Here is a 14,866-nt window from a genome sequence, read left to right as displayed (position 1 = left end):
CCACCTCTCGTTGCCACTTATCTACTCTTATGTAAGCCCTTCAAAGAATCTAAAAGGTGACTCGACCTCAAGTCATATATCAGAGATGTCACAAAGCTACAAAGCATTTGGCAGGCACTGACAGATGGCAAACCAGATTTTGACAGACGGCAAAACAGATTTTACCAGCAGTCAAAGGCTTTAACGCTTTGTAAATATCATAATAAATGGCAGATTTAAACATGCAGCAATGTGAACTAAAAATGAATACAATCACCTTAGAATAAATAAATTTATCAAAGTAAAGCAAAAAAATTAAAAACACCTAATTATTAGGCCTAGAATCCCCCCAAGAATACTGTTCCAAATCACTCTGATTCCTCAAAGTAACGTCACAGGAGGCCTTCGGGGCTGCATTGCACGACTGAACTGCACGAGGAGTCCAGCCGCAGAACAAACTGACAGATCCAAGCCCCCCTCCCAGTATGCCAGCATAAATCCAGGGCATTCTTCTGTTTGAATGGCAGAAAGTCAGCAGGATTCAGACCTACTTTTACTTCATTCCAAGTGAAGTTGTATTTTATAAGCTGGTTATGGATGGCAAAACCCCAGCAGCGACTGGGAAAACTAAACTGTATGCCATTAATTTCTTAGCTAATAAGATATGCTGGTAATTATTAACCAGCATCTATTTACTTAGATTATTTAGATTATGAGGACACGCAGTCCTCTTTTATTGTCATTTAGTAATGCATGCATTAAGAAATGATACAATGTTCCTCCGGTGTGATATCACAGAAACACAGGACAGACCAAGACTGAAAAACTAACAAAACCACATAATTATAACATATAGTTACAACAGTGCAACAATACCATAACTTGACAAAGAACAGGCCATGGGAACAGTAAAAAAGTTCAAGGTCTCTCGAATGTCCCACATCTCACGCAAACGGGAGAAGGAAGAAAACTCTCCCTGCCATGCCCAACCACAGTCTGACTCTGAGTCGTCCGAAAACTTCGAGCTCTGATCAGCCCTCCGACACCGAGTACCGAGCACCAACTCTGCCGAACGCTTCGACCTCAGCCTTGGTCGGCAGCAGCAGGCACAGCCGGGGATTTTGGGGCCTTCCCTCCGGAGATTCTCAATCGCACAGTAGCAGCGACAGTGACCCGGCATTTCAGAAATTTCTCCAGATGTTCCTCTGTGCCTTCTCACGCCTGTCTCCATCAAATCAGAATTGTGCATGGTACAAATACAATATCATTTCACCGGAGAGCTGTGCACGCTGCGTCGCGCCGCCATCTTCTCCTCCCACCTTATCATAAAAAGCAGCAGATAGTAAAGCTTCTGACTCACAGCTCTTATTCCAATCCTGGTTCTCCAGAGCTGTCTGTGTTACGTTTTTACATTCTCCTCCATTTGTTTGGGTTTCCCACAAGTGTCCTCACATCATCCACATCACAGATAGGTGACTATAAATTGCTCCTAATGTAGGTGATGGCAGAAGCTTGGGAGGTGGGAGGGTTTGAAAGGAGTGTGGGGAGAACAAGACTGGTGGGAGATCAGTGCAAATGGGCAGTTCATGCTCAGCTTGGACACAGTGGGGCCAAAAGGCAGATTACAGTGCTGACTGTAAAAGATAAAGGAACTGAAAGGGCAAGAAAATCACTGATCGCAGTTCAATTCCATAAAGTGACTTCTATTGTGTGAAATAGTGTTTATGTGGCCATTGACAAGGCACACCAAGAGTTTGAAGGAGTATTCTCCATTGCCTAGATGTGTATTGCTCCACTGTCAGTCAAGACAGTCAAATCACCAGCTTAGCCATTAACTTCCCCTGCTTTAGAGTTATAGAGCACTCTAGCACAGACACAGGACCTTCAGCCCATCTAGTCTGTGCCGAACTTCTATTTTGCCTGGTCTCACCAACCTGCAGCTGGACTATAGCCTTCCAAATCCCCCCCATCCATGTAATTATGCAAACTGCTCTTAAATGTTGCAATTAAACCTGCATCCACCACTTGCACTGGCAACTCATTCCACAGATACACCATCTACTCTGAATGAAGAAGCTCCCCCTCAGGTTTCACCTTTAGAATCAGAGTCACAATCAGAATCAGGTTTAATATCATCGGCATATGTCGTGAAATTTTTTAACTTTGTGGCAACAGGTACAAAGTAATACATGATAAATATAGAAAATAGATAAACACATTATATACAGTAAGTATATATATCCATGTTAAATAGTTAAATTAAAAATAGTGCAAAAACAGAAATAATAAAAAAAATGGGGTAGTGTTCATGGGTTCAGCGTCCATTCAGAAATTAGACGGCAGAGTGGAAGAAACTGTTCCTGAACTGTTCCTTCAGGCTTTTGTACCACCTTCCTGACAGTACAATGAGAAGGGGGCATGTCCAGGGCGATGGAGGTCCCTAATGATAGATGCTGCCTTTCTGAGGCACTGTTCCTTGAAGATATCTTTAGTTCTCGTCTCATCCAACCTCAACAAAAAAACACATTGGTCTTTATGCTATCCATATCTCTCATAACGTTGTATACTTCTATCAAATTTTCCCTCATTCTCCTATGCTCCAATCAAATCAACCCTCATTCTCCTATACTCCAATCAAATCAACTCTCATTCTCCTATGCTCCAATCAAATCAGCTCTCATTCTCCTATGCTCCAATCAAATCAACCCTCATTCTACTATACTCCAATCAAATCAACTCTCATTCTCCTATGCTTCAATCCAACCTCTCCTCAGTGGCCTGTACTCTAATCAAATTTCCGCTCACTCTCCTACGATCCAATGCAATCTCTCTTCATTCTGTAACACTCCAATCAAATCTCCCTTCAACCTCTTACACTCCAATTAAATCTCCTCTCACTCTCCAACGCTCCAATCAAATCTCCCCTCACTCTCCCATTCTTCATTCAAATCTCCCATCACTCTCCTATGCTCCAATGAAACCTTCCCCATTCTTCTACGTATTCTAGCGTTATGTCCCTGATTTTTTAACCATCTTGAAAATGCAACACAGTACTTGTCTAGGCTAATCTGAGAGCAACTCCAAAGCCCGACCTTAATCACCAAGAAGGTGTATTGGAATACCACTAGTTAGTGCTTAACATGCCGACACAGGCATACACTCAATGGCCACTTTATTTCGTACCTTCTCTACTCAATAAAGACGCCACTGCGGCTTTTCCTGCAGTAGACCATCCACTTCAAGGTTCAACATGTTGCGGGTTCTGAGATGCTCTTCTGCACACCATTGTTGTAATGCATGGTTATTTGAGTTACTGTCACCTTCCTGTCAGCTTGAACCAGTCTGGCCATTCTCCTCGGACCTCTCTCATTAACAAGGTATTTTCACCTACAGAACTGCTGCCAGGAGATCAGCAGTTTCTGAGATACTCAAACCATCCCACCAGACATCAACAACCATTCCATGGTCAAAGTCACCGAGATCACATTTCTTCTCCATTCTGATGTTTATTTTGAAAAACAACTGAACCCTTGACCATGTCTGCATGCTTTTATGTGTTGCTTTGCTGCCATATGATTGGCTGATTAGATATTTGCATGCACGAGGTTACAGGTGTATCTAATAAAGTGGCCACTGAGTGTGGATTCCATTGGCACTCAGACTCTGACAGTCAGGGCTCAATAATAAATTAACAGATCACTATAATCTACTTTTCATTCGTACATGTATACATGGTGGCATGTTAAATTAGGGTTAGTTAGAGAAGCCTTGTTGGGCATATCATCAAATAGATTTTTGTACTTAATCAACCCTTAACTTCTATATGACAGATGCCACTTAATGTGTAAGCAACAATTTGGAAACTGATTATTTCCGTAATAATCAGATAGCCCTATTTTGAAGTAAATTTCAAACTTCCCCACTGTTCCAATTATACGGTGGATTTGTTATGTTCAGTATTTGATTTTTTATTACTTCTTCTGAAAAGTAAAGATTTAAACATTTCTTAAAGTTCAAAATTCAAAGTAAATTTATTATCAAAATACTTATATATCACATAGAACATACAATTTCTGTTGCGCACAAGCCAATAGCAACGTTGAGGAGAGTAGTTTGCAGACCAAAAGAATGAACCGAGCTATTAGACAAGACCAATACGGTCTGGCCATCAGTGAAAGACATGGTGCAAGTGAACATACAGCAGGCAAGAAAATTCCTGGAAGCATGGTTTTCCATGAACAATTCCGTAAACAAACATGTAGACCTTGATCCCTTTATAAACTGACGCAGGCAAAATTCCAGACCACAGCGCACAAAGTTTGCCACACAGACAATAAGTAATGAGCCTTCCTCTCCAGATCACAACTGAGTTTCCGAAATGACGTCCAATCAGCTGATTGAAAAGTATATAAAGGCCAAGCATTTGAAAGACGGACCACAATCAACAGTGCAGTGATGATGTCTCCTCCTACGGTGACGAAATGTTTGCCGGTAAATTGCCAGGATCAGAGAACAACTCAACCCTGCCACTCTGCGCTGATTAAAGTGTTGAACAAGATTAAAATTGATGAGTACGAGAGTGGAGAATGAACAAGTGGTCAGTGCTCTCTGTCTGTGTTTGACTGGTCTCCCTCTCCCTGCTGCCGGCTGAAGAAGCAGGAGACTTGGGCCTCAAGCTTCCCACCCCTTACCTTAAAGCCACTTCTGCATCCTATCAATGTCTCTCTGCAATCATTGAGTTTAATAGATGCTTTCATTCTTCAGACATTTCAAAGATAATTGCTTCGTTTATCTTGATGCATTTGCTGTAGCAGATACCATTTCCGGATTACAGGTTCAGTAAGAACTTCCAGGCACCAGGACCGCATTCAACAATCAGTGGAATGGGAATGAGAATGCTTGGATCTTTCATACACAACAGAATCTTGTCAGTTCAAATAAGCTTGACTTTCCCAGGAATAAAATTCAAAGTAATTGTTATTATCAAAGTATGCATATGTCACCATATACAACCCTAAGATTTATTTTCTTGTGGGCAAACTCAACAAATCTATAGAATAATAACCATAACAGAATATAATTTAGACTGGTAATAATACTCTCAAGGATCATTATACTAATGATACTCCTGAGGATGGTTCACAATCGGAATGCTGTTATTTGGGAATTCACGTTTATAGACCTCTTGGGCAATAAGTGGACTCTTGACTTCATGATCTACCGCAATATGAATTTGCACGTTACTGTTTACTGCACTGTACTTGTTCCGTAGCTGTAGAATTTATCCTGCACTGTTATTGTCTTACTTTGGCTACCTCAATGCACTGTGTAATGATTTGTTCAGTATAAACAGTACACAAGACAAGCTTTTTACGGTATCTTGGAACATGTAACCAAAAAAAAGCCAATACCAATACCAATTCCACTGATACTCTGCCCTGTCATTGCAAAGCAAAAAGCTACTTATTTGTCAGTACCACAAACAAGAGAAAATCTGCAGATGCTGGAAATCCAAAGCAACACACACAAAATGCTGGAGGAACTCAGCAGGCCAGGCAGCATCTATGGAAAAGAGTAAACAGTTGACGTTTTGGGTTAAGACCTTTCCAAAGGGCTGAATTGCAGGCCTGATGAAGGGTCTCAGCCTAAAACGTCGACTCTTTAATCTTCTCCATGCATGCTGCCTTGCCTGCTGTGTTCCTTCTGCATTTTGTGTGTGTTCATTGTCAGTAGTTGCTTTAAAATCATCCTGCTATTTTTTCTAATTTTCACCAATGGATTCATTTTACTTGAATTTGAGAAAGTGCTTTTTCCAACCAACGTGAATGAATTATTATTTTGGATTTATGACTTAATATGCAGAAACAATAACAATGATCTTGCTTGCAACTTTATATACCTGTTCAGAAAACTTTAATCAATACAATTGGCATTCATGAAAAATCATGGCAATTTTATACAAAATTATGAGAGGTGTAGATCGGGATAATGCCGGCAGGCTTTTTCCACTGTGGTTGGTTGGTACTACATCTAGAGGTCACAGGTTAAGGGTGAAAGGTGAAAAGTCTAAGGTGACCATGAGAGGAAACTTCCTCACCCAATGGGTTGTGAGAGAGTGGAAAGAGCAGCCAGCACAAGTGGTGCATGCGAGCTTGAATTCAATGTTTAAGAGAAATTTGGATAAGTACATATGATGATAGTCGATGGGAACAGGCAGTTTAAATGGTTTGGCGCAGACTAGATGGGCTGAAAGGCCTGTTTCTGTGTTTTGTATGATTAAATTAAAAATGCATTCTAAATACAGGTTCATATTCTGTTCATAAGAATAGTTTTTGGTTCATTTTTGCAAAATAATTCAATTTTCAACAACAGCTAAATAAATTTTTATATAATAGGAGTGGCAGTAACCCATGAATGTTACTGAATTTTGGCTTCAGAATGATGAGGAGATGACAAGTCTCTCATTTATTGAGATAACAAGCAGAGCCCAAAGAAAGTTGCTACCTGTGACAGATTGGAAACAAGCAGAGCACTATGTCAGTTTGCTCCTAAAATTCTATTCCCAGTGGGATTCTTCCAAGAGCTACTTCATTGCCAATAAAATGGAGCAGAATTTTACTCCATTTATAATGGAGTAATGGAAAAGTAATGACTTTTGCTCAGAAAATTACTCTTCAACATTTCACTATAGCAATTCACCTGCAGAAGCTCAAGAGACAGATATTAACTTGCATCCAGCATTTCATTGCAATGTTGGAATTGTGATAGGTCAGGATTTCCACAAACATGGTTGCAACTTGATCAGTCATTTTAATTATTATGCTCTGCAGTTGGTTCTTTGTTTCGTAGCTCTCTTGGGTAGAGATTGGAGAATTATTTATGACTTAAATCTGTACCTGCTCCACCCACAGTAAAAATGTGCACCCACATCAAGATCTCAGCAGTGCTCCCTGCCCACAGCAATGCAGAATGTATCTGTAAGATATACGACGACCATGGGATTATGTGAACCAGAAACTGAAGGATGAGGAGATTTTCTATTCTCAGCAATGTCAATACAAACACATAAAAATATTAAGTATTTTTCAAAGCATCATCTCCCTTTGAAATGAGAGACAGGGGGATGAGAAAAAGGGGGGGGTCAGAGAGGGAGGAATGTGAGGGGGGAGAGAGAGACAGAAGAGAGAGAGAGGATTGAGAGAGAGAGTTTAAGAGGGGGACGTGAGAGAGAGAGTTTAAGAGGGGGGACGTGAGAGAGAGGGATGAGAAAGAGAGAGAGGATGAGAGAGAGGAGGATGAAAGAGAAGGGATGAGAGAGAGGGGAGAGAGGGGATGAGAGAGATGAGAGAAAGAGAGGGGGATGAGAGAGAGAGGGAAGGAAAGAGGGGATAAGAGAGAGAGGGAATGAGAGAGAGAGATGGGGATGAGAGGGGGTTTGAGAGAGAGAGGAAAGAAGAGGGGGGATAAGAAAAAGGGTATGAGAGAGAGGGAAGGAGAGGGGATGAGAGAGAGAAGGGATGAGAGGGGGATGAGAGAGGGGGGAATGAGAGAAAGAGGGGGATGAGAGAGAGAGGATGAGAGGGAAATGAGAGAGAGAAGGGATGAGAGAGAGAGGGATGAGAGAGAGAGGGATGAGAGAGAGATGAGAGAAAGAGAGGGAAGGAGAGAGGGATGAGAGAGAGAGAAGGGATGAGAGGGAGAGGGATGAGAGAGAGATGAGAGAAAGAGAGGGAATGAGAGAGGGGATGAGAGAGAAGGGGATAAGAAAAAGACAGAGATGAGAGAGAGGAGTTGAGAGAGAGAGATGAAAGGAGAGAGGGGATGAGAGAGGAAGGAGAGGGGATGAGAGAGAGGACGGAGAGGGGATGAGAGAGAGGGAGGGGGAGTATGAGAAAGCGAGTGGTGATGAGATAGGGAAAATGAGAGAGAGGGAGTATGAGAGAGTGGAGTTTGAGAAATAGAGGATGTGAGAGATGGAGGAGTTGAGAGATAGAAGGAGGTGAGAGGGAAATGGGGTGATATAGGGGTGGTAAGAGAGGGGTGAGAATAAGGAGGTGGAGAAAGAGAGGTGTGAGAGAATGGGGTATGAAAATGAGGTGTGAGGGTGGAGATGGAGAGGAAAGAGAAATAGGGAGAAAGAGAGAAGAAGAAGAATGTAACAAAGTCATACTACATCCATTGGATCCATTGAGAGAATATTGTGTTAATTGTATTTGCAGTGGGTTAGGTGTATAATAGAGCTGCTGGTTAAACATAGCAATTGATCATTATTCACAATAGGGCCAAAGAAGTGAAGAAATGTGCACATCCTGACACCTACTGCCTATCCTGTTCGAATGTGGCCGTCAGGGTGCTTCTGATGTGGAAACAGAAGGCCATCACTATCGATCCAATCTGCATTGCTGAGGTCCTCACAAATGAGGTATTTCAAATTCCAGAGATAGTGGGAACTTCAGGGATTTTGTTTTGAAAAAGGCAAGTCTTTTTGACTGAGGTGTAACTGATAGATTAATGTATATTTACCCATCCTCAGTTATGCGTAAATAGCCCCACTGCCTCGTGGGCAGCCTTGGGAGAGACAAAGGCTGTGACACTAAACCCAGACAGAAAATCCGGAGAGGAGACCCTAAGGCAGCTTGACCGCATTGAACATCCTTCCGGCAGCTCCTGCAGCCAAGCTGGTGCCAAACATATTGCTCTGCTTTCCTTTGGACTACACCGGTGAGGCAGAGAGAGGAATCTTGATGACTGGGCATCCCAAGATCTCCATACCTTCTGCCCAGGTGTGTGCCCTAGAGAGGTCACTCCCGTGCAGATATCCATTGTCCTTCGAGTTAGATGGCTGATATCACCACCATCAATCCCTGCTGCTGCTGAGCAACCATTTTGACTCTTCTTGGCTTTACAATGTTTCACTTAAATTATTGTTCGCATGCTATGTAACAAATGACTAGATGCCTTTGAGAACTTTTTCCAGTGTTTAACTCAGTAACATGAAGAGAACAGAGATAGAAAACTCAGCAAATCAAGAAGCAGACATGCAGGCAAAAAATATCAGTCAACATGCTGGGTCCAGATCATGCAACAGGACAGAAAGCGAACAGGAAAGGTTTCCAGTATACAGGTGTCCCCACTTTTCCAACGTTCGCTTTACGAAACCTCACTGTTACGAAAGATCTACATTAGTTCCCTGTTTTCACTAACAGAAGGTGTTTTCACTGTTACGAAAAAAGCAGCGCGCACCCCGAGCAGCCGCTCTCCCCCGGATTCAGAACTGCATTCTCACCGGCACTGCTTAAACACCTGCCTGTGAGCAGCCGTTAGCAAGATGAGTTCTAAGGTATCGGAAAAGCCTAAAAGAGCTCGTAAGGGTGTTACACTTAGCATAAAACTAGACATAATTAAGCTTTTCGATCGTGGTGAATGAAGTAAGGACAAAGTGAGTTTGGTTTGTGGAAGTTGACGAAGATGATGTTGAAGAGGTTTTGGCATCCCATGACCAAGATCTGATAGATGAAGAGCTGATGCAATTGGAAGAAAAAAGGATAACAATCGAAACTGAATGAGTAATGATAAAGTACGACTTTAATTTTGAAAGGGAACATCAATTTAGGGCATATTTGCAAGATGGTTTGAGTCCCTACAAAGAACTGTATAATAGAAAAATGCACGAGGCTCAGCAGTCAAGCATACTGTACTGTCGTTTTTCAAGCCTTCTACATCAGCCAGAGCAGACGACAAACCTCAACCTTCGACATTGAGGAAGGCAGAGATAGAAGAAGATGACCTGCCTGCCCTAATGGAAACAGACGACGAGGAGATGACACCCCAGTGTCCCACCACCCCAACCCACAGGCCGCGGCCAGATACCAATTCGCGGAGAATGCAGCGGTAGCCAGGAGGCACACAGCACATCTTTAAGAAAAAAGCCGAAATAAACATGTTAATTAATTAGGTGCCGCCTGGCACGTAATTGTCGGCCCAGATCAGAGGCGACACAATCGGTAATCGCCTCTAATCTAGGCCAACATTTACGTGCCAGGCGGCACCTAATTAATTAGCATGTTTATTTCGGCTTTTTTCTTAAAGATGTGCTGGGTGCCTCCCAGCTACTGCCGTACCCCTGCATGCTTCGCCGATCGGTATCGGGTCGCTGCCTGGAGGGTGGGGGGCCACTGCACCACCTCAACCTTCGACGACTCAGCCTAACACACCATCATCAGTGTGCTCGATGCCTTCCTGATTCTGGTAAGTGATACTACACTGTACATACATTATTTCTACTTTATATAGGCTGTGTATTTTTACGAGTTATTTGGTATGATTTGGCAGCTTCTAGCTTAAAGGTTACCGGAGTGCGCTTGCGCCTTGTTTTTGCTGATGGCACTTGCATGAGATTTTCACTACTGAGAACAGTTCAGGCAATGATTGTGGAAAAGTATTTCTACTTTATATAGGCTGTGTATTTATCATATCATTCCTGCTTTTACTACATGTTACTGTTATTTTAGGTTTTATGTGTTATTTGGCATGATTTGGTAGGTTATTTTTGGGTCTGCGAACGCTCACAAAGTTTTCCCATACAAATAAATGGTAATTGCTTCTTCGCTTTACGACATTCCGGCTTACGAACCGTTTCATAGGAACGCTCTAACTTCCTGTAGAGTAGTATGAAGGGGTGTGGTGGTGGGGGGAGGAGGACAAAGGCTGGTAAGTGATAGGTGGAACCAAATGTACACAAAACAATGGGCAGATAGAGCCAGATGGGGTAGAGTGGCTGTAAGTGCTCTATGACTCTATATTGTTCAGTGCCTATTGAAGTTAGTTTATATGTGGCAGAAAATGGGTGGTGGAGAGGGGAGTAATCATTTATTTAATTGTCCTCATTTTATTAAATGCTTAGATACAAAATGGCCACATGTTTCACATTGCTCTGCATTGAAAGAACTGAAAATACATTTCAGAGTGTGAATGTTTAGAATTACATGCTCCTCAGCTACACCTCATATTCTGCATGGTCGGCTTGTATCACAATGGTGTGAACACTGAATGGTCCAATTTCAGATAACCCACGCTCCTGGTGCTCTCCTCTCACGCAAATGCTCACCAGTCCACCTAGCTTTCCTCTCCTTTTGCTCATCTGTCCCAACCACAAAAGCAAGCCATAGCCCTCCGTACCCCTCCCATCCAAGTATGCATCAATGCTGGCAGCTCGTTCCACACTCTCACCACCCTATGAGTGAAGAAACTCACCTTCGTGCTCCCCTTAACTATTTCACCTTAATGCCCAATTGCTTCGAATGGCAGATTTCACACTGAAATTATTTTGCTTCAATTCTTTTACAATTTTATGGGCTCTGGTGTCACTAATTCTGGCTTGCACAATGCATGAGTAAAGGAGGCACCTTTCCCCTTTGGTTATTAGATTTACATTAATCCGGGCAAGGTCTTTGGCAAAAGCAAATGTTTAAGTGTGAGTAGAGCTGGCAGAAGATACTCCAGAGAACAAACAACATGAACAACCAAAACAAAGTTCTCTTAAAAAGCTCAGCAGACTGTCCTCATCCGTCACCCACATGTAGGTGATTTTCAGCGGATGTCTTAGGAGAGCATTTTGAAGCAGAAGTGTAGTTGATCATGTTAGGCCTCCTTAAACCAAGAATGGTGAGACTAATTGCATTGTTCCTTAGCTAAGCTTGGCTCCTGCAGCATAAATTTGTCACTTGACTCTGAGCAATTCAAATATATAGAGCCAATTACTAAACTCAAGAATGCTGAGCCAAACAGGAATGGCAAGGTATTAATTTAGATTATTACATTTTGTCAACAGCAAAGCAAATTAACTCTCAGACAATGGAATCGTTTGCAATTTCTGGTGACACAGACTTGGCAGAGTACCAACATTTAATTTTGAGCTTTTCATTGTGTTTTCGACTGAGCCATCAGGCAACTCTTCACACTAAGAGTCCAGGTTAACCTGTATGATGTCCCAAAATGTCATTGCTCTACGGCACAATAAAGTTAATTAACTCACCTTGTAGTGGAAAAGGAATAACCCACAAAACAGACTGTAAATGTCTGCTGTTAGTAGGGAGAGGTTGACAGCTGTGGCACTGCTTCGCTTAATGACGACAGGCATGAAGCTGTACAGACCAAACATACAGGCACTGAACCCAACATAGAGCAGTCCTGGAAAAGAGAACAAGAGAGACATCGAGTTACACACAGCTTCTAGTTTCTGCTCCTTTCTTTTCCAGTCCTGATGAAGGGTCTCGGCCCAAAACCTTGGACTGCTTATTCCCTTCGATTTCCAGCAGCTGCATAATCTCATGTTTAACATAGAATACTCTTTATTTATTTATTGGCATACGGTGCAGAATAGATCCTTCGGGCCCTTCGAGCCACCATGACCTGCAATCCCTCAGTTTGATCCTAGCCTATCAAGGGCCAATTTACAATGAGCAATTAGCCTTCCAAATGGTACGTCTTTAGACTGTGGAAGGAAACTGGAGCACCCGCAGAAAACCCACGCAATTACAGGAAGAACTAACAAACTTCTTACAGGTAATGGCAGGAAATGAATCCGGGTCACTGGTACTGTAAAGCGTTGTGCTGACCAAGTCTTTCAGCCATAGAAGTCATAAAGAAGTGCTGCACAGAAACAGGCCCTTTGGCCTATCTAGTCCATGCAAAACCATTTAAACTGCCTACTTCCAACGACCTGCGACGGGACCATAGCCCTCCATTTTCTGACTATCCATGTATCTATCCAAACTTCTCTTAAATGTTGAAATTGAGCTCGCATGGATCACTTCTGCTGGCAGCTTGTTCCACACTCACAACCCTCTGAGTGAAGTTTTCACCCTTAACCCATGATCTCTGTCTCACTCAACCTCAGTGGAAAAAGCCTTGTGTACTTACCTTATCTATACCCCTCATAACATTGTGATGTTGTGCCAACCTTTTAAAGATCTTACTCCACGATCAATCTAACCCTGCTTTTCTACATAGCCATCTGCTTTTCTATCATCCTTGTGTCCACCTAGGAGTTTCTTAGATGTCCCTAATGTATCTACCTTCTCCACAGCCCTCGGCAGAGTGTTCTAACACACCTATCACTCTGTATTTTAAAAACTGCCTCTGACATCCCTCCTTATACTTTCCTCCAATCACCTTAAAATGACGTCCCCTATTATTAGCCATTTCCACCCTGGGAAAAGTCTCTGGCTATCCACTCAATCTATGCCTCTTATCACCTTGTACACCTCATCATGTCACCTCTCATCCTCCTTTGCTCCAGAGAGAAAAGCCCTAGCTCATTCAACCTCTCTATATGAGACATACTTTAAGAAACATATTGAGATTTCTTTTCCCATAATGAAAAAGGAAATACAACTTGTCTGGCATCAAACAAGAACACCCAAGTTGGTGTGGTACTTCATTGACTCTATTGTGGTTATTATTCAATTATGGCTTTATTGAGTATGCCCACAAGAAAATGAATCTCAGGGTTGTTTATGGTGACATAGGTACTTTGATAATAAATTCACTTTGCACTTAGAAAGACAGGATATTAATGTACACTGTATTGTATCACTGCATCCTGATCCCTTGGGTTCATCCATCAGCTCTGATGTTAAGTGTCTAAACTACACATATTTGACAACAGTCAGAGAAGGCAAAGTATTTCATACGTTTTTGCACAAAATAATAAATTCAGTGTCAAACTGAGATGTACTCACATCAATGTGACTCGTAGAATTGATGAAAGCAGCTGTTATGTAAGGATGGCTACTGAGAATTATTTTCTATTAGCTATGGTGTCACTTTGATGATGTGGCAGTCTGGTAGAATCCATTATTCTGCCAACACTAATCATGACCTTATCTTACTGATTTTGCTCAAGGGCACTGATAACACACCAGTTATATGTCATTTCCATATAAGTATAGGAAGAAGGAATTGAAAGTCCTTTTTTCTCTCTCACTACCATTTCAGCATTTTTTTAAAATTACACTACACAGACAACCATCAACATGACTTTGCACAAAGTTAACAATAGGAACTATGCTGGAAGAACATGTCTTATGAAGTTACAGTGTTCAAGCAAGCTAGGGCTTTTCTCTTTGGAGCGAAGGAGGATGAGAGGTGATTTGATAGAGGTGTACAAGATGATAAGAGGTATATTTCAAGAGGATAGTTGGAGATTTTTTTCCCAGGGCTGAAATGGCCGGGGACATCACTGCAAGGTGATTGGAGGAAAGTGCAGGAATGATGTCAGCAGTAATTTCGTTTTTACGCAGAGTTGTGAGTGTGTGGAACATCCTCTCAGGAGTGGTGGTAAAAACAGATTCGTTAGACTCAGTTGGGGGGTGGGGGTGTTCTCGCAGATCACCCAATTTATTTTTCTGCGTGGGGTGGGGCGGGAGGGGGTTGATGCTCCTGTTGCTATTAAACAATTTAATTTGGGAAGACTTGTGGGGGAGTGGTGTTTTTCATTGAATGATTTCCATAGTTTTCTTTGTTTCATGGTTATCTGGAGAAGACAAATCTCGGACTTGTATACTGCATACATACTTTGATAATAAATGAACCTTTGAACATGGATGACAGCAAAATGGAGGGCTATATAGGAGGGAAAGGTTAGATTGATCTAACAGTAGGTTAAAAGGTCGACATGACGTTATGGGCTGAGAGGCCTGTACTGTGCTGTAGTGTTCTACGTTCTATGACATAATGTTTTTGTTGTTTTGGCCAAAGATGATTGCTTATAAATTAGTAATGGAACATCATTTTAGTGAAAGAAAACAGACTTTAAACATACCACAGTTGCAAATGATAAAAATGGAATATGACAGCAGATGTAGTTTTCAAAATTTGCTTCCAA

The 14,866-nt window shown here is 42.0% G+C and overlaps 1 protein-coding gene across 1 annotated transcript in view; it reads right to left on the bottom strand.

The window, feature by feature from the left end:
* Window positions 1-14,866, bottom strand: part of slc35f1 (solute carrier family 35 member F1) — a 393,799-nt gene that overhangs the window by 26,672 nt on the left and 352,261 nt on the right. The window contains exon 7 of the mRNA XM_063033745.1: window positions 12,014-12,168. Coding sequence (XP_062889815.1) covers window positions 12,014-12,168 — 155 coding nt within the window. The remainder of the gene's footprint in view (window positions 1-12,013; window positions 12,169-14,866) is intronic.

Source organism: Mobula hypostoma, chromosome 2 (genome assembly GCF_963921235.1).
Source record: "Mobula hypostoma chromosome 2, sMobHyp1.1, whole genome shotgun sequence".
NCBI classification, from domain to species: Eukaryota; Metazoa; Chordata; class Chondrichthyes; order Myliobatiformes; family Myliobatidae; genus Mobula; species Mobula hypostoma.
The sequence above is the reverse complement of the archived record's forward strand: the minus strand, read 5'-3'. Positions and strand labels throughout refer to the sequence as shown.